Raw genomic sequence first — 21,651 nt, 5'->3', positions numbered from 1 at the left:
ATGGAGTTTTTGGACATTCTCCTTCAAATTTCTATCCAGTTTTGTTCCTGGAACGTTTTTTGTTTATATATATATATATATATATATATATATATATATATATATATAAACTGGCACAAGCTTGTCTGAAGCACAGTATTAAAGTCGGACGTTTTCAATGTTATTTGTCAAATATGGAGTTTGTGGAGTTTGTCGCTGAATCTTTCATTTTCTACTTCATTATCTTCAATTTTCATCTTTTTTCTCTTCCTTTGCGCAATATAATATATAATATAAGATTAATGTTGAACTTATTATAGAACTTCCTTTGAAAAATTTCAAACAGAAAAATTTCCATAAAAAACTCAAAAGAAATCTTTTTGAAATAATATAATTCTTGCATGCAGAGGAAGTTGAGGCCCTACTAAAATTCTATGAAGTTTTTGACGTTTGAAGTTCAAAATCTGGAAAAAATTATTATTGCAATTTTGGCAACCCGAAAACTTCTCCTTCTATCTAACCCAATGAGTCAAAGAAAACAAAAGATACCATAAAATTAAATTAGTTAAAGGTGAAAGGCATAGATACCAATTCGTGATCCTAATTCGGACATTTCAATGTTGACGTGTTTATGAAGTTACCAAAATGGGGCACAAACTAAGATTCGTTCAGTTCAATTTTAATGCAAACACATGCGTGAACTTAAATTCTTTTGCTTTTTCTGCCAGTTTTTGAGAGGAATCAGAGAATATGAATCAGAGAAAAATTTGAACAAAAATTTATGCCATGATACACTATTTTTTCTCAATCAAGATGGTGTTCTCTTTAGCAATAAATGCAAATTAAAAGAAGTCCAGAAAAATAAGTTGGTGGAGCCTGGGTACTGCAAAAACAATTAAAGGTTGTTTTAAAATTGAATCTTTAGCACCCAAAATTGAAACCCCTGTTTTTAAATCAGTGGCTGTTATCCTATAATTGGGGCCTTCTTCAAGAATTCAACCCAGCAGTGTGTTTGTGTTGCTGTGGGGGGGGGGGCGAAGTCCCACCGGGTGGAACAACTCTCTCAGTCTCAAGTTGCATATTCCCGGTGAGATAATTCCAGTTTTTAGTACTGTGGCAGTCTATAAAATGGAGAAGTGGTATATTGTTTTCTTATAAACAGTTTTTCGCACGCTCAAAAATGATGTACAATTTAAGAACAACAGAAGCTTTGACAATTGAAAATTCACCTCAGACAGACATTCGTTCCAAGACTGAGGTAAATCCCGACCCAAGCAGTGGTCTAACTCAACAGAAGTCCAACCTTAAAATAGAAAATAAGTCTCACATTTCACTTGGCTCTATTTAATTTATTCCTGACACAGCCGACAAATTATATAAGATCCAAGTATCAAAACATCTTTTGGAAGAAACGAAAGGTAGATACATCGGATGGGGCCCTGATTACAACTCATGGTTCAACTCAAAATCAAAATGGTCCTATTGGGTTTTCAAAAAACCTTTAAGTAAATTGAAAAGAATCTCCAAGGAACTATCAGAGCAGGTCGACGATCTGCTAATTAATGTCGAGAGCGCACCATATGTCGACGATGCATTAGCTGGTTTGAACTCCGAAAGAATTAGAACAGACTGTAACCTTGCAGATATTAAAACGTTGCTGCACACTAAAGTCCCGACTACCCGCTATGAAGAAAAATTCGTGAAGAAAAAAAGACGTGCGAAAAACTCATGTTTTCAGGGCCAATATGGCAGAGCAACAAAAGCTTTGGCTTCTGATGGTTTTCCACCAGTCAACAAGGCAACTCTCGATGGTTTGAAAAAATTGCATCCCACTGCAGAAAAGCCTATTTTAGTCCAAAATTTTTCATCGCAAGCCTATCAATTCAGTGAGGAAAAGATTTCAGAACAGCTGACTTCGTTTTCTAGATCTACAGCAGCTGTTCCTTCAAAAATGTTTCCCGAACATCTTTTGCATGCTGTATAGTGTACCGCTTCAGACCAGTCACAAATTGCTTTGAGAGTACTGACTAAGCTGGTAAACATAAGCTGCCGTAGGGAACTTCCTAAATTTGTTTCACAAGCTTTTTGTTGTAAAGAGGAGAAGTGGTATATTGTTTTTTTATAAACAGTTTTTCGCACGCTAGAAAATGATGTACAATTTAAGAACAAAAGCAGCTTTGACAATTGAAAATTCACCTCAGACTGAAATTTTTGCGAGACTAAGGTAAATCACAACCCAGGCTGTTGTCTAAATCAATAGATGTCCAACCTTACAGTAGAAAACAAGCTTCACATTTCATCTGACTCTATTTAATTTATTCTTGACACAGCTGACAAATTATATAAGATCCAGGTATTAGAATAGCTAAATCTTTAGCCAAGGAGTAGCTAAAAGTTGTTAGCTAAATGGCTAGCTAAGGAAGCATATTTATAAGCAAAAGAAATTTTCCAGAGCCTGCAATTGGGAGTCGGTGTGAAGGTTGGAGCGGAAGCCATTATACATTTGACTAAGCTTTCGAATGAAAAAATACTATACTCACCTCGTCCAGTTCCTCGGGTATTTTGCAAATTGACTTTTGCAATGCATTCAATTCAATAGAACGCAGTGAAGTGCTCAAAGCCGTTTCCAGTTCAATCCTGGCATTGCAGTTTTTACCAATTTCTGTTATTCAAAACACAGTCAATTATGTTATGACATTTTTGTTGTAAGCAGTGAAAGCGTATCCAGCAAGGCGACTCATTGTCCCATTGCTTTTCTTTCTGACGCTCTAGCCCATTATAGAGAAAGTTCAAGAATCTTCGCCAGAGCTTCAACAACATTCCTGGTATCTAGATGATGGTGTCTTGGTGGGCTCAGAGGACGATCTCATTAGGTTTTAGCGTCTTCTATGCCAACTCGAACCGAATCCAGGCCTCCACGTCAGGGTCGATAAGTGCCGTGCTCGTCCACGGCACATTTAGACATACTTGTTATAAGAAAAAAAAACGAAATGATATTTCGGGCTTTGAGGTTCTTAGAACTGCGTTAGGAGCCCCAGAGTTTGTATGCATAAAACTTAACGAAAGGATAGGGAAAATAAGGGTACTTTTTGAAAAGTTTGACTATTTTGACGATACTCAGTGCGCCCTACGTATCCTACGCCACTGCATTGGGGCCCCCAAACCATGTATTGTCTGCGTTGTCAACGGCCCACAAGTCCAGTTACTAAATCCCTAAGAGAATTTGATGCCCAACAGCGCAAAAAAACTTGAAAACATCCTTTGAACTGTTCTTCCAGAAGAATCCCGGACTCAAGCAATCCTGCCTATAACCCTATCAAGGTTGGGTGTTAGCTAATGCCAAGACCAGTAAAAAGCATCATACGTTGGTTCTGTTCTCTCCTCTGAAGATCTTGTTTCAAAAATAACCGGTGAAAGCCCAAAAACTGCCAAGTTCTTCAGGATCTTTATTCCAGTATAGCAAAACTGGACATGGGAAACTTTTCGCAAAAGACGATTCAACATGCTCTCGATAATGAAAAATTTCATGGTCTGAAAGAGAATCTAGCGAGTGAGAGAGAATTCGCCCGACTTCTCTCATTGTCTGTTCGACATGCTGGATTTTGGTTGTCTGCTCCCCCCATTCCAACTCTTGAACTTCATATACCATCAAATGAAATTAGATTTAGTGCAAAAAACATGTTGGGTGTACCTGTCTACGACGCCGAAAGGAAGTGCCCGTTTTGTAAAGCACCAGTTTTTGACATCTATGGGGATCATGCCATTGCGTGTCACGGTCGAGGAGAAGCAATTACAAGACATGACTGGATTCGAGATAAAATGGTGTCTGCCTGCTCATCTGCAAATCTCTCATCAGTAGTAGAAACGAAGAAACTCATTCCAGAAAGCCAATCGCGCCCCGGAGACATCTTTGTCCCGACTTGGAAAGCGCGAAAAACTTTCTGCATTTGATCTAACTGTTACTTCGTCGCTGCTATCCAACTCTCTCACTAATGCAGCTACAAAGGCAGGTTACTCGCTTGATGCGGCAGATGAAAGAAAATTTTGCTTCTACGACGATAACTGCTCAAAAATGGGAATCACATTTGTTCCGCTTGCAATTGAAGTCCTTGGCGGAATATCGGCCATATTCAAGAAAGAACTCAAGCGGTTGGCTATGTTAAGTTTCAACCGTTCTTTCCAAGCGCAGGGGTTGTCTGTAGCTTCCTGTAAACTGATGCAATCCTTGTCAATCGCCACTTTACGGGGATCAGCGGAAATGTTGTTGGCACGGGCTCCCTAGTTGGCTACTTTGATTTTTGGGTGCTCGACCGATCGTAGGGGAGATAGTTGATCCATTATTGTTGCAATCATTGTCGACAGATATGATCAAGGGGTTTACCTCAATGATTTTGCCTCGCTCTTTTTGGCCAGATTCATTAACCAATTCAGAATAAGAAGAGTCCAGATTTGTCCTTTTATGATGAACCGCCAAAACGATTGCAGAAAACGGGAGCCTTATGGATGTGCAATTCTACTATTTTTGTTCTAACCTGACCAAAGTGGGGAGAATAAAAACAAATATTTTGCATGTGGAAAAATAAAAAAGCTGATGAAGTGAGTGAGATTCTTAAACTGTTGATCTGTTATTTTTGATAACCACCCTTATGTTAACCAAGTTAATTGTCAATCAAATTTTTCCGGTTCATTAGTGGTTGTCTTGCTAACGCATCAATACTTAGCTACTGATTTGGCACCAGATATTTTGATTGTTTTCCAAATTTGATTTATAAATCCCAAGCAGCACTAAAGATTATCTGGTAATTTTGTGCAAAATTCAATCAGATTTTTTAAAGACCTGAAACGATAAACACTTTGATGACATTTTGAAGACAAGATATATATTTGTAACCTGTACTTAATTTAACACAGATCCAGTAAATTTAAAATTAACTCTACTCACAACAACAAAAGTAATTTTATACTAACCAACTTCAACCGAGCACGTCTTGACTTGGGAACATCGCAATCTGAGAATGAGAGTGGCCAACCCACCCAAACAATAGCCCCCCAAAGGAACTAAGATCGCGCCCCCAAAATCTCTCGGCTCAAGAAGCGAGAAAGCAAACCAGTTGACGTACAGACCTGAAAATTGAAGAGTGTAGAGAATAAATATTACAGCAACTAGTCTACAGCTCACCCCTGTGATTCCCAGCTTTGACCTTGCTTTACCGAAACCCACAAAACTTCCAACAAAACCTAAACCCAGGTTCAGTTAAAATTATTTTCTTGGCACCCGATAAAAATTCAGTCATAATGGTTTTTCTAGGTTGCCGAAAAAGTTTGGTTCCTGCCTATAAATCTTTGGACATTGGTCTCGCAATTGGTTTTCACAATACTCATTTCGACACGACAAAAATGGATGATTACAGTATAATTTTATAATGATCATAAAATAAATATAATCAGTTTTTATTAGCACTCTGTTCGCTTACAATTGGAAAAGGACAGCATGGGGATTAACGTGTTTTTGTGTTAGACTAAAAAAGTAGTTTGGCAGAGTAATTTTAACTGTGCTAAGAGCTAAATTTGGGCTTCCGAGGCTTTTTTGGTAAAGTTTGAGGGAGCCCGAATGCAGCTCATATAACAGTTAAATTTACTTTGTCATCTTAGCAAAAAGAAGAACTTTTGTTCTACGGCGCTCACCAGAGAGCCTTCACTAAACAAAACATTAACTATACATTATTATTTGTCTATTTTGGATAGATGCTGAGATGCGTATAAAATTTTGGATAGATGCTGAGAATGGGCAAAACGCAGAAAAACGCGGCAATTTTTCAACTCGAAGGTCGTATATTATTAAGAGCTCGAGGATTAAAATAGCAAAAAAGGTAAAAAAAAATTCAGTAAATTACGCACCCCCAATTAAAGAGCTCGTGTGACTACATAGTAAACCATTATACAAGATTATGGCAAGTGCGTCTGGGGGGTACAAATAATATGCAACCACTTACAAATATTTAATCGTGATTATATGAAAGGGCTACGTTAAAATTGGGTTTGAGCTGTCAGTTAATTTGGTTTGTTTTCTCTGAATTGAGACTATGCAGTCCGAAAAAAACTACGACTTTTGATTGAACATATTGATAACAAATTATACTAAAAGTAGACTGGTTCAGGATTGTTTTTCGGGATATACTGGTTTTGTAATGGTTCAGTATTGAAGTACACAATGTGGTGACTCTAGCTTTCAACTCGTAACAAATTAATATTATTGTTGAAATTAGAAAATGCGCTAACGTTGATAGTTGTTCTGTCAAAATGCTGACAGCAATTTTATAGTAAGAAAAAAGAACATGATGCTTTCTTGCTCACAAAATTTTTTCTATGACAATCAAACACGAATAGTCAGTATCAACGCAAACTTAATGAAAAACTTTTTTTGGTTGGCTGGAAATTATTTTATTTTATATTGATTTTGATTTTTTGCACAACGTTAAAATTTTTAACAATGCAATGTTCACATCGCCTTTTTGAAGAGACACATACACTAACAGAACTCTCCTCACAATTTCTACACTAGTTGAAAGTCAGCTGTCCCCAAAGGACTATCCGCAAATCTCGCAAGTTTCCAGGAAACAAAAAGCAATATGAGCAGAACTCAGCGTTTGTAATCCTAACACAATCTCCTATATTTTAACTTTCAAGCTTTTTTATGAACTTTTTACATGCTTCAATTTCTTTCTGAAACGATGTATCTAAGTTTGACACAAAATGTAATGTATCTCCTTTTCGTGATTTCCAAACAATTTTTCAGTATACTAAGTTATACTTGACAGCTATGCTTAAATTTTCAAATGCGCAAACAAACGTAAAAGGGAAAGTTGTATCTATTAATCGTGATTTGCCTTTTAAGACAACTTTTTTTAATGATTCCACCAGACAACTGTAATGAACAAACAAACTTGCATTTTTAACAACATTGGGAAATTAAAAATTCTAAAACTGGAAAATATGAGTTTTTTTCTCAAACGACTGCCGCTTTTTTTCAAAAGACTGCCTTATAAAAAAAGAATCTTGCTAGCTATACGATACCCAAGTACTTCATCCAAATCTAAATTCGAAAGTTTGCGAAAATTGAAAACCAAAACTTTTATTAAATTTAACCATGTTCTCTCTTGTTTTAGGAGTTGTAGGAGAATGAGAAATTAAACTGCGACAAAAATGGTTGCTAAAAAACCTTTCGATTATTATATAAACTAATTAGATCTTTTTGAGATAAACCTTTTCATTAATCCATTTTCCCTTTTGTTTTCTCTGTCAAGCTGAACGATCATAAAACAGCTGGGTGAAAATCGGAATAAAATTTTCTCAATCAGTACTTTTTAGTCAGGATAATTGTTCCGGGTTTCACTCGCTCTTAGAAATCTTATAAATGGATTATTTTTCAGGCTATACATCTGATAGAGATAAATTTAATATAAGTAGCCATTAAAACTAGTCTCCCAGAATTCTTTGAAACAATTGCCTATAACTCACTTTAGAGCGCACAAAAAATTGTTTTCATTTTGTAAAAATTGGTGCCTCTTTTTGCATTGGACAACAATTTGTTAGTTAAAAAAACAATTTGATAGAATTTTATTACTAGTCCTCGACTTTCGCTGGAATTGCTGTCAATTAGAGTTGTTCCGAAAATGACGATAGTGTCATCATGCTTGGCTTCACAAAACACTTTGCATTGAACACATGTAAAAATCTTTTGTGTTAACTTGTCTCAGCTTTAAAATTCTTGCAACCAATTACTCCATCTGATGTCATTTGTTTCCTTTTAGACTTTGACATCGGATAATAAGAACCTTGTTTGCATGGCTAAATTCACTCCTCGTCACCACCACAATTATGAAAATATTCAGACGACCTGTCATGAAGTCGACTTCTCGGTCAGAGTGAGACTAACCATTTGTTCTGGGATGCAACTTTTTTTAAATAAAAACTATTATGGAGTCTTTCCCATTATAGCCCCCCAGCTTAGTGCTCAATAACCTATAGCCCCCCCCCATCATGGTAAATATACCATAATGGGGGGCTACATTTTCTTGGGGGGGGGGGCTATAATGGAAGACACATATTGTGAAGGCCTACTGAATATTACCACACGGTTGTTATCGCCACCGAGAAGTTATCAAACTCCGAGGCGAAGCCGAGGTGTTATGATAACTTCGAGGGCGATAACAACCGTGTGGTAATTTTTTTTTATCAACATCTGTTGCGATCATTTCAAAACTGAACACAGTTGTATTGGTTTTTCATTTTCATTTTTTGTGATCAATTGCATTTTCAAAGGTAAGTGATATTTCTTTCGGATCTGTTCGTTTTGTCCTCATGCGCCCCCCTCCCACAAAAACACACACACAAACACACACACAGACACACACGCACACAAACACAACCACACACACACACGCACGCACACACACGCACACAAATATGCACACACACAAACACACACTTACACACAGACACAGACACACACATACTCACACGCACACAAACACAGACACAGACACACACACACACGCACACACACACAGACACACACGTACGCACACACACACACACACTTACAGACACACGCACACACACACTTACACACACTCACACACACACACAAACACACACACGCACGCACAGGCTCGCAGACACGTTCACATACGCACCCACACACACACACACGCTCACACACAAACACACACACATACACGCGCGCACACACACACACAAAGACACACCACAAACACACCATACACACACACACCGCACACACACGACACACACACACACACCACACACACCGCACACAAACACACCACACACACAACACACACGCCACACAAGTTTTTTTAGACTACAAGTTTATCAAAGCACACACGTACACACGCACCCACGCACACACACACACGCTCACACACAAACACAAACACACGCACACACACATACGCACACACACACACACACACACACACACACACACACACACAACCAGACACACACACGCAAGCACACGCACGCACACATGTGCACACGCACACACACAAACGCACACAAACACAACCACACACACACACGCACGCACACACGTGCACACGCACACGCACACACACGCACACAAACATGCACACACACAAACACACACTTACACACAGACACAGACACACACATACACACACGCACACACACACACACACACACGTACGCACACACACACACACTTACAGACACACGCACACACACACTTACACACACTTACACACACACACACACACAAACACACACACACCACACACACAACACACACGCCACACACACACGCTCACTCAAAAACACAAACACACGCACACACACATACGCGCGCACACACACACACAACCCGACACACACACGCAAGCACACGCACCTACACACGTGCACACGCACACACACACGCACACACACACACAAACACGCCCACACACCCACACACATACACACATACGCACACACGCGCGCACACACACACACACACACACTCACAAACACACACACGCAAACACCCACACATATACCACGCACAACACACACACACACACACACACAGCACAAACACACCACACACACACACACCACACACAAGCCACACACACCACCACCATACACACACGCACACCACACACACACACACAACACACACTCCACACAAGTTTTTTTTAGACTACAAGTTTATCAAACTGTTTCCATCATTAGAGTACGAGTTTACCACCACTCTTTTATCGCCATTGTTTATTTAGTAACAGTGGCGATAAAAGAGTGTGATAAACTCGTAGTCTAATGCTGAGGTGTTTTACCAGTGTCGATCGGGCACTAAAATTTATTACACTGGCAGTTTATTTAACTGCTGTTATCGCAACAGGTGTTGATTAAAATTTGTTTCTAAATACTTACCTATGGCTATGTAAATCATCAACAACAGAAGAACCACAGGCTTGCCAAATTTGGTCAATTGAACTGTCGCTTTTTTGGCTTTTGCTGCCAGTAACATTCCCACGGCCACTGGAACGGCTATTATGACCAGACTGAGAAGCAGGTTCAAATAGGGAATGTCGGAGGGTTTGAAACTGGGATCGTCCGAAATGAACTGACTGTACAAGAGCAGGTTCAGAGGCATGGTTCCTGGAAAATAATAATTTGACACTTGGGCAAGACTCCCCAATGGATATAAACACATGACTAATTGTTAACAGGAAAAATGACATTCAAAGTAATGGATCCTAGGGTTATGCTACCAGAATTTCCCAATTACCGCACAAATTTCAGTGAAAAATATTGTGAGAAACCTCTCAAGTTCTAAATCTCAGATGCAAAATGTCACTTTAGCGGGCATACAGTAATCTAAAAAGTATCTAAACAGTATCTAAATATAGTAGTCTTTTTTTAAAAAAACTTAAGTGCACATTTTAAAATGCCGAAAGTCTCCAGTGCCAGAAATTAATTAATATGCCAGAAGTTCTTTCTTATCCAGGATTAGACTTCCGTCATTTTAAATGTGCGCGTTTCGTTTAAGCATGGTTACGTGACTCTGCAGAAGTCACTTGAAATTCTGACTTACTATCTCGAACCGCTGCGCTATTCTCGCTAAACGCCTGAAATTTTTAGCGACTTCAAGCAGAGTCACGTAACCTTACTTCGATGTCAATCAAGCAAACGTCTTCTCAAACTTTTTTGATTAATTTCAATAGCTGCAAATTGAGAATATTTTAGATTGGTGAAATGATGAAATTTTCAAATAACCGATAGCGCAAATGGTGCTGAAGAAAGACATGGCGATAGAAAGAGGCACCTCCCCGTCTATAAGATACGTGACAGTGTTGCTGAAGAGACCCCCTGGGGCACAGCAGACCATCAGGATACCAAGAGACACATCTGCCTCGTAGCCCAACAGACGGGCAACTCCAAGTCCATACTGAAATGGGAAGTATATGATACACTCACACTCTGGCAAATAAATAGTAGCTAGTAGCGTAACATGCACGTAACTCCCCCCCCCATATTTGTGTACTGGTATTATAATTGTGTACTGGTATCATAATTGTGTACTGGTATCATAATTGTGTACGGGTATCCTGCAATAGTCAAAAACTAAACTTAAAGACACATTTTCTCATTTAATATAGCATTTTCTCACGGAGGAAGATTTCATCTTGTGACGCTACTTAGCGTTTTATATCAGATGCGCGCTCATCCACATTTTTGGCATAATTGTCTACCAAATGAGGAACAGATAGAAACCCCCAAAAGTCAAACATTTTTCAAAATAGTGGTGTATGAACAAAAAGGTCGCCTCCAACGCAAATCATTAAGTGGAATAAAAAAAATGCCGAGTTAGATTGATGAGATCTTCCATTATCAGGAAAGCGAGCCATGACGAACAACAAATCAAACTACAACAACAAACATTAATTACATCCAAAACTTTATGTCCATTTTATTTTGAAAAAACTTAAAAACAAAGTCAAGATAAAACTAAGACTAAACAAAAGACTTGTAGTTCACTAGAAAAGACATGGGACCAGTCCATAGTAAGGCTCGGTAACAATTAGACAAAAAGAACAAAAACTGCAATGTTCAAAAATAAAAAAAATTAATTTCAAAGTAATGAAAAGGTTTAGATATCAACTGAGACATCCAATTTCTTTACGATCACAAATGCCTCTATAGGAGTGCATCAAAACCTGTCATTGTTCAATTTTTATGCGGTAACAAAAAGAACAACAATTAGAGACAACAAACAAAAATTCGATTGAAACTTGCGGGAAAACACTGTTGAAGCCGTAAGGCCATATTTTACCCCTCAAGATACGTTCCATTACGCCTTCCTCAATAACGCGAATAATGTGGTATGTGACCTTTTCTTAATGAGAATGAGACCAGTTAGCTACAACATGAAATAATTAAAGAGGTTTGTTAATTCATCCATAGGAAGCCTCTGAGACCTGTGGATAATCAGAATATGTGTTGCGTTTACTAAAAGAGCATCAAATAAAAAAAGATCAAAAATTAGTCCACTTTTTAGCAAAAAAACGTTTCGAAGCCAGTAAAATCACAACGAACTCTTTGAAAACATCCATTTTTGTACGCTTGCACCTTCACGCGATGACGAAAATGTCATATCTTGCCTGTAATTAACAAGAATAGGTACAAAAACGACAAAAAAAAACAAAATTTCAAAATAAAAATTGTTTTTTTTATTAAAAGCTTTTGTTTCAAAGGCAAGAAAGCCGTCAGATATCTGCTCAAATCAGAATGTAGGCTCACTAATTCCCTCAAAAAAGCCAACGGGACCTTTCATAATGCAGAAAATTTCATAAGACTGAAAAAAAGGAAAAACAACAGATAAAGATATAAGTAAGAAAATCAATTATATTCTTCGAGAAAGTGGTTTCGAAGCCGTTGAGATCATAATCTATAATTTTAAAGATTTTGATGACTTCCAATGTGCTTTATTTTGAACGTCAAAAAGGTGATACTTGACTCGGATTGAAGTGATAATATTTAAAAACAAGAAAAAACGTAAAAAACGGGCAAATGCCTAACACTCAATGCCATAACAACATAATTTAACGCGTAAAACAGCATTGACGATTAAATTTTACACTAATCTACAAGTTGACCTCATTAAGAGAAAATAGTGGCAAAGTTCAAAAAGCTATTGTTTATTTAAACATCAAAATTTTTAAAAGTCAAAACAACCATGAGCTTTCGAGAAAAAAGACTAAATAATAAATCTGGAACTGCTTAGGAAGCCAATTGGACCCTTCACCAGTAGGTTTTGGTTTCAATTGTTCTGTTCTTTAATTAACAGAAAAAAGATCGATTTTGTTTTGAAGACCGACTGATTACAATTCGCATTTTTTTTGGATTGTAAAAGCCCAAGATTTGACCAAAACTAGCCCTTCTATTGCTTTCCTTCATTAAAAACTATCAATTTTGTCGGATATTATAGATATAGATAACTTCTCAGTAACAGAATCAGAAATAAAGCTGCGTTATTGATAATCATCGAGTAAAGATAGCAAAATACGGCCGAATGTTAATTCCAGAGGACGCTCAATGGAACTTGAAACGGGACTGGCCTCTTTCGGAGTTTAAAACGATTGTGTTATAAAAATCGGAGTTTAAAAAGATTGTGGTTTTTGGTTGCGTACTTCCGGAAATTTAATCAAACTGGACTATGAAAGCTTCTTTCGTGCAATTTTTGATTGAAAAGGCTGGTTTCGAAATATTAGGCCAAAATTTTAGATAAAGAATTGAAATAAAATAGTCAACAATAATTTTTTGGTCTTAAAAAATAATATCAACAACATTCTTTTGAACAATTTTAGCATATTATTAGCAAAATTGACGAAAAATGTCAGCCTCAATATCCCTCTCCAGAGAACGAAAATCAAAAAATCTTTTTAATTCCATATTCCTCGCTGGACGGGCTGTTTAATGATACCACTCATAACTCTCTACGATGATTTTTATCGATCGCTCAAAATTGACTGAACAAAGAAACCCATTTGATTATATATTTCCTCCCCCCTGAAGGGGGGGTCGGAACAAAAATTTGGAATTATGAATTTTAGTAATCATAGAAAGATCAAATTTGGTTCTCACTAATCATACAAAGATCATATATAGTTCTTACTAACCATTTAAAAAATGATAAATGATTTCTGAGCTTTGCAAGGATCAAAAAAGACAAAATGAATGCAACTTGGTCTGATTTGAATTCACGAATATTCGTATAAGCTAATCGGTGTCCAACAGTTGAAGTATTAAACCATCTCATGAGTTTTTCTGTTATTAATTTTTTGTTTTCACTACTAGTTTTGTTCCCCAAATAAATCCAAAATGGACGAAATACAACTCAAAGCGAAAAATGAGAGCTTGAAAAAATTGGTGAGAGCTCACCCTACGATCCAAAAGAAATGAGTTTTTATTGCAGTTTGAGATAAATTCGGAGGAGGAACTGATTTTAAGTTCGGAGGAAGTGAACGCAATTTGATCTGGCCTGGTCTTATAATATTGATAATCGGGTCTTATCTGGATGCAGAATCTTTTCATAAATATATTTTATCCACTTTACAATGGCTGATATATATCCAAACTCATTTTATTTATTATGGCGACCAATATTATGATCACAAATCAGTCGCACTATGATTTAAATTTCACAAATTCCATCAGTTTTAATTTGAAATAGTTGAAAAAGTCAACTCACTCAACAATAAATGGAAAACTTCGACTGTTTCGAGTATCGAAAATTTCGACCAAAACGCATAAAAGTCTGGACAAAGCACTTTTAAAAGCATGAAATTCTTGTGAACGTACACAAGTATGGAATTGAACATATACACATTTGTCTTTGGTGTTTGCAAAGACATTCGCTCGTTCACTAGTCTGTACACATGCGTTTTTGAAGGCAAGAAAAAAGGCGTGAAAAGTTTTAAACGCACAAAAGTCTGTATATACGCGTTCCTTGTCTGGGTGACTACATCTTCAAAACATTGAATCATTCAAAGTTTTCTGAGACGGCAAAATACAAGAAGAAGAAAAGAAAAAGAACTTGAAAAAGAGCAACACTCGTCGTTTTTTTCTATATTATTAACTAAATTTTCTAATTGTACAAAGGGAAAAAAACGTCTTCAGGTATTAGCTGAAAGCGGCCCAGAATCATTCAAAAATATAAGTGCCAATTACTCCTTGACAATAAAATATGGAATTAGAAATGCCTAAATTGAACTAATGGCATAACTCTCTCTCTCTCTCATCGTGTTAAAATGTTTCACAAAATTATATTTGCCTACCCGGACATGCACATCGCACTGAGGGACATTTTCTCTGATTGTCTTTAACTGTCCTACTTTTTCGAGGTCATCCAATACATCTATTTTGAGGCTCAGAAGTAACAGGTGTGAGCTAGAGTGATTCTGATCAGAAATGAGTTGGATTGTTTCTTTAAAAACTTACAGGAGGAAGCAACACGAACTGACAAAGGGCTGTGGAGAAGAGTGGCTTCGGACTTCTGATAATAAACCGGATATCAGCTACTGAAATATCTGTTCCAAACAATATATTGAGACCTATAATAACAACAAATCCGAAAAAGGGAAACACGGTCGCCACCCAGTTTGAGTCCAGAACAATTCTGATCTCGATTGGGAGAACTTCTGCATTGTTTTGACCTGTTCCGCTTCCAGTCTCTCCGCAAGATATTTCAGCAACACCTGTTCAAAAGATTCAAGAAAAGTATATTAAAACGGTTTTCACCTTGAAAGTGACATCAAAATAGCTAATTAACTAAGAGAGCAGGATGCCAAATAACAAGAAAAGTCCATATTTCATCTTATTTTGTGTTTTGCCAATACTTAACACAGCTTCATAAATGCAACGATCAAATTGTTGGGAGACTGCAAGACGGCCTTAGTTTTTTTTCTAATCGTGATAAATCTGAAGTATGATTTTGGAAAAATGTGTCAATGTTTTGGAAAGACGTTCATAGCGTGCCGATGTTCTGAACTGCAAAAAATCAAACTTCAATTTTTCAAACTTCCACTCAGACTTTTTTTTTCAAACTTCCATTCAGTTGGAAACTATAAGCTAACAATGCGTAAAAAATCTTATAAGTGATACGACAAAGATTTTTATGCGGCCTTACATGATAGCAATTTAAAAATAACTTTTTGAACTCTTTACCATATATTCTATTTTAATTATTTTTTTGTCATGTAACAACTGATACGATATTATGAGGGGTTATAAGATCTAATGTGATCGGATAAGTTGGTGCAAATCTATTAAGGTTGAAATTTGTTCAAAATTAGAAGTAGTAGACGTTTACAAGCTACAACTTGCAGCATTAAAAAGTGTGAGATAGATTTCAATTAAAAAATTTGATCAAACTAATTAATTTTTTAAGCATAATTTCAAAAACCTTAACTAACCATGAATTGCTGTACACAAGAAGAATTCTCATCAAACTATATAACGTACATAGGTGTATCCAAAAACAAATCGATTGCTACGTTACTAATTTCGACGTTTTAGAGAAAAAGCACTTATTTTTTTCTGAAAATTTTTCAAAGCCTGACTTCATTATTGGTAGCTCTTTATCGTTCTCTGCTCATTAAGTAGCCCAAAACGATCTGAAGAGATAAAAAGTATTTCAATGCCGCGAGTTTTTGTTAAAAGATCCCATAGAAAAATACAAGTTAAACATCCTATAAGAAAACGCGAGATCAAAATATGAGAAATTTAAATTAATATTTCAGAACATCTTCTATGTATCTTGCGCAATGAGTAATCCAAAAAAATTAAAGTAAATATGTGTAATCTCTGGTAGTATTTCAGATCATTAAAGATGAAAATTTCCAAATCAACGGAGTAAAACTTAAGCGCACAAAACAAATTTTTCGCCCTCAAACGGCTTTTTTTTTACAATTTTGGTATTATCAAAGATAAACGTTATGATCAACCAATTATGACAAAAATCTCTCCTTTTGAATAAATAAATGATGAACTTTTTTACGTTTAGCCAGGTATTGTCAATTCCAGCTCCAGAGTTTCACTATCAGTGACCGTTTAAGGTTTTAATAGTTTTATAACAAAAATCCCTTTACTCAATGTTGTCACTGTAAGATGGAAAAAATTTTCTAGAAAAAAAAGCCTGTGATCAACTCTAATACATTTCTGATTGATATATTTGCAATGACCAATAAAAGGCGCATAAAAGACGTAAAATTTATATTATTTTTCAAAATATGCAAGTTTTAATATGAAATCTTTACTATGAAAATCTTTGGACCGTATAAACTCGTGCAGCTTGTTCCAGCAAACTGCCTAAGAATTACTTATTTAGCATGAAATTGTCTCTCGCGAGAATCGCATACTTAAATGCCAGCAGAACTCTTCGACAACTGCTCAATAACTTTATGCATTTGGTTTCCCCATTATATCTAATTTTGCAACTCATTAAGTAGCAACTTTGTGGCCAGACAAAAAATTGCTAGTGCGAAATTTGCATAAAAAAATTAGCGCGACTAATTTAATTGCTAAAAAATTTATTATTTTGAAAGCATGAAATTAGTAATGCTACAGTGAGGTTACAGTGGTTACAATGGCGCAACAGTAGAATGTACGTTGGAATCAACAACCTTTCAATTTCAGGAACTTTGGCGACAAAAAGAATTTGCTTAAAACCTGGAACAATTGTTGATGAATTTTTTTCCCAGCGATGAATTTTTTTCCCCAATTGTTTTTGAATTGAAGCGCAAACGTTTTAAAAGTTTTCATTATTTGACCTTTTCACACTTCATGCGTACTTTTAAAAATATTTAGTGTAAATTTTGTTTCGTTACTTTTTTAATTGTTAAAACATTGAAAACTCAGCGTGCGGTTTTGATTTTTTCTTTGTTTTTAGTCGTTTAGACGAATGTTTATCGAGATCTGAACTTTTTGCGTGACAACTTCTTGCCCTTGTGGCCTTTTCAAAGCAGTTTTTTGAGATTTTAACTTGCATTTCATCAGCCTATGCGGTTAACTGTAAGCTTAAATAAGTTATTGAAAAGTTTAATTGTCATTGAGAGTGTTTGGAAAAATTGAGGAAATAGTAGAGTCTTAGATGTAACTTTATTTCATTTTTATCATATTGGCGTGTTAGACATTTTTTAAAGGTTTTTGATCTCTTCTTCAATTTTTCACTGGGAATATTTTTATTTCTGTTGATAATTGTGGTGGATTTGGTCATCTAATACATTGATTGGTTCTAGTGATTACGTCAATGCAAATTATTTGAACAGAGTCAAATATCGTTTTTTTTGTCTATTTTCGATCATTCTTTATATTTTTTCTGTTTGTTTGTGCAGCTTCGGATACTTTTGAAAAACGTATTTTTTATCTGTAAGTGTTTCCAAAAAGTGATTCAGAAAACATTTTCCCAGATATCATAATTAAACAGTTTTTTCTATCAGAAAAGTCTACAACTTCAGCTGTTTAATAAAGAATGCCTCAAAGTTTTCATTAGCTTTGAAAAGCTATTATTACTTCTACTGCATCACAACTTTCAAACAAAGGATGTCTCAGCTAGAAAATTGCACATTTTTTGATATACTTGCATAATTTTCGGAAAAAGCTGAGGTTAAAATTTTTTTAACAGAAGGCAATTTTCTCTTTCAATCAAAGCTTCGTTACTAATTTTTTTCACATATTCTGAAATAATCAATCGTTATTTATTATGTTGTCTGTCGTAAAATGTTTCAAGAAATTGAAGAGAGGTCATTTTTATGATACAATTTGCAGTAAACACTAATCCAAGATTGAAAAATATTTGAAAGACGTTGTCCATTTTAACGAAACGGTCTATACGTCAACAGTCCCATGAAGTAGGATTCGATTTATTAAAGCTTACTAAATTAATATTGAGGGTAGAAAAATTAAATTTATTGGGCTATATACATGGTTAACCATTTGAAATACCAGAACGCGTAATGCCAGTTCTCTTTGTGAGAAATCTTCCACTATGTTTGCAGAACTATATCATGACTTTTTTAATGCAAGCCGCCCTCCCAGAAAAGTGATCCAGTAGAAATTTTGCCAGATATCATAATTAAGGTGCTTTTTCCCTCAGAAAAGTCTACAAATTCAGCTGTTTATCAAAGAACGCCTCAAAATTTTAATTAGTTTTGAAAACCTATTATTACTTCTACTGAATCACAACTTTCAAACTAAAGATATCTCAGGTAGAAAATTGCACCATTTTTTGTAACACATGCATAATTTATGTGATAATCTGAGGTTAAAATTGTTTTAACAGAAGGCAATTTTCTCTTTCAATCAAAGCTTCGTTACTAATTTATTTCAAATATCCTGGAGTAATCAATTGTTATTTTTTATTTTGTATGTCGTAAAATGTTTCAAGAAAGTGAACATAGGTCATTTCGTGATACAATTGGCAGCAAACACTAATCCAGGATTGCAAAATTTAATTATGTTGTCCATTTCTAATGAAACGGTCAAAACATTTATTATGGAAGCAAGTAAACCATAAATTTGATACAGCTATACGTCGATGATACCATGAAGTAGGATTCGTTTTTTTAAAGCTTACTGAATTAAAATTGAGCGTAGGAAAATTTAAATTTATTAGGCTATATACATTGTTAATCATTCGAAATACCAGAACGCTCAATGCCAGTTTTCTTTGTGAGAAACAACTCTAAACTTTTTCTCGCCCTCAATTTGCTACATACTAGATACCTGCAAATGAATATTTTAAATAATGTATTACCGAAGATTTATGAAGTTTAAATAGTTTTTGTTGAAAGCGCTGGCAGATCCGGTTTAGGAGAAACTCAAAAAATTGTTAATAGGCTTGTTTGAAACTTCAGTTGACTCCTGCTATAAGGAAAAAATGTTTTTGCCAGCTATTTTCAGATTACTTCACGGCAATTTTTTTTTCAATTCCAGAGGTGCTTCGATGTTGCTTTATTTAGAAAAAAATTCCCAACAACATAGTAATGTTGGCTACCCGGGATGATAACCATTAATAGAATTTAGGAAGAAAAAGTCTTAATAAGACTCAGGAAGAAAAAGATAGTGCTCAAATTAACTAGTGCCCAAATTAGATAGTGCCCATATTTGGAACAAAATTCAGTTGACAAATAGTAATTTTGTCCACAAAATGTTTAATAGCAATTTGGAACAAAAACAAGGGACTGAATGAAAAAATATGGAAAACTGTGGAAATATGGAAAAGTCTTAATCAAAATCAAAAAACAAATAATTGGCAGAACTTTATATGCAAAATCAAAATTCAGTTGGCAGTTATCAATTTTGTCCGTAAAATGTGTAAAAGCAATATTGAACAAAAATATGGAACAAAATTTCTGGTCAAAAAATTGTGAAAGAATATTAGTAATGTGCATCTTTAACTTTTTGTACCGAATTATCTATTTGTACCGAGTTTGTGCATCTTTAACTTTTTGTAGACAATCAAAAGGTTAATTAAAAAGTTACAAATCTTATGATGTCCATTAGTGTCTCGAGTACTTTTAAGGACCCTTATTGCATTTTTCATTGTTGATGATGGTCAAACTGACAAATAAGCCTCATAAAACCTTAGTTAATACTGATGATTCATTGCCATAAACTTTTTTAGAATGCAAAATTTCTATAAAATTCGGTCTTCAGTTTTCAAAAAAAAAAACTTTTGTGAAAAACCACACTTGCAGACATCAGAAACTATCAAACGGAGAGATTTTCCGTTGCTTTTGATGGGCTGACGCAGTCATTATCAGCATATGCATTTTGTAGATCTTCTGTAATTCTGCTCATTACTTTTCGTGTTATGTAGTTAGTTGCTCGTTTAAGAAGCGATCAAACTTACTCGCCTTTGAAAGCGAGACCCATTTTAGAATTTTAACACATTGTCGAGAGCTTTTTAATCTAAAAGTTCTCAACTATGCCACCATCGAGCATTTTTTACATTATAAGAGAAACAAGAAAGTAGCTCGTATAGAATATTGGACGAGAATACAAGCTGGAAGGTAATTGAAAGCTACTCTGGTTAGTGGAATTTGATATTCCTAAATGAGCCAATATGTGCATAGCATTGAACGGTAATACCTCCCCTTCGTGGCATGAATACCTCTCCGTGATTTTTTTTAGCAACTTCGAGCTCAACGAAATAAAGATGAGATATATGCATTTTCACCTCACTCAATGGGAATGGAGGAGAATAGTTCAGATTCTGTTTAGACTCACCCAAAAGATAGGGCAAAACAATGATATATGGCTTTTTTCAGCTCGATTGGACCGAACCAAAAAGAGTGGAAATCGATATGAGTGATTTTTTAGTCAGCGAACTGAACTGTCAATGTTGTTTGATATAATTATTGGACGTAGCTAATGTTAACCAAGACGTTCCTAATTCAATATGTTTCTTCGAAATAGAAGTTTAGATGTTGAACGGAATAATAATAATTTTAAAACTAACCAATTCGTTTTGTACCCACAGCGAAAGTTGTTTGGCTCCCGTTTTGAGAAACTTTGCCCAAAGTTACTAAATGGTTGTCTTCAGTTACACAGGTAACTTCAACTAACTCAATTAAACTATCCTCCGGCTCAATCACAATTTCAATCCAATCACCATCGTGAACTTCGTTGGAACTGTCTTTGCCATTTTGAACAAATCTAGACACTTTAAGTGAACCAAAAGCCCCGTTAGATAACCACAACAAAGCTACAAAAGGTAAAATTGCGAAGTTAAAGTTGCAAATGTTACATTTTGTTTTCATGTTGTACAACAAGTTGATGGAAAATGAGGCTAATTAGGGATGAAACATCTAAAGTACGCTTAAAATAAGTTAGTAAACAAATTTTTCGACTTTTCCGAAAAACTCTATCACTTTTTTGTCACTATGTTGAAAAAAAATCTATTAAAAGACATTTTCAACTGTATAAGTTAAAATAAAACTGTAATGTTAAAATAATCAAGTAAGTTTTATTAAAAAAACACGAATTATATTAAGGTATTTAAAGTAGTAATTAGCAAGAAAAAACATAAAACAGCTTGCACGATTTTTAACTAGATTTTTGCATTTAGTAGTTTTTTATTCA

At 35.5% G+C, this 21,651-nt stretch overlaps 1 protein-coding gene across 1 annotated transcript in view; it reads right to left on the bottom strand.

Annotated features, from left to right (window-relative positions):
• LOC142349380 (ileal sodium/bile acid cotransporter-like) overlaps positions 1-21,404 on the bottom strand; it is a 24,350-nt gene extending 2,946 nt beyond the window's left edge. The window contains exons 1-5 of the mRNA XM_075400891.1: positions 21,029-21,404; positions 15,007-15,263; positions 10,783-10,954; positions 9,937-10,164; positions 4,948-5,103 (exon numbers count right to left, since the gene is read on the bottom strand). Of these exons, the coding sequence (XP_075257006.1) occupies positions 4,948-5,103; positions 9,937-10,164; positions 10,783-10,954; positions 15,007-15,263; positions 21,029-21,329 (1,114 nt within the window). The 5' untranslated portion in view covers positions 21,330-21,404. The remainder of the gene's footprint in view (positions 1-4,947; positions 5,104-9,936; positions 10,165-10,782; positions 10,955-15,006; positions 15,264-21,028) is intronic.
• Between the last annotated feature and the right edge of the window lie 247 nt (positions 21,405-21,651).

The sequence above is a fragment of the Convolutriloba macropyga genome, chromosome 11, assembly GCF_964194025.1.
Source record: "Convolutriloba macropyga chromosome 11, txConMacr16.3, whole genome shotgun sequence".
Taxonomy (NCBI): domain Eukaryota; kingdom Metazoa; phylum Xenacoelomorpha; order Acoela; family Convolutidae; genus Convolutriloba; species Convolutriloba macropyga.
Note: the sequence above shows the minus strand (reverse complement) of the source record. Positions and strands in the feature narration are given on the sequence as shown.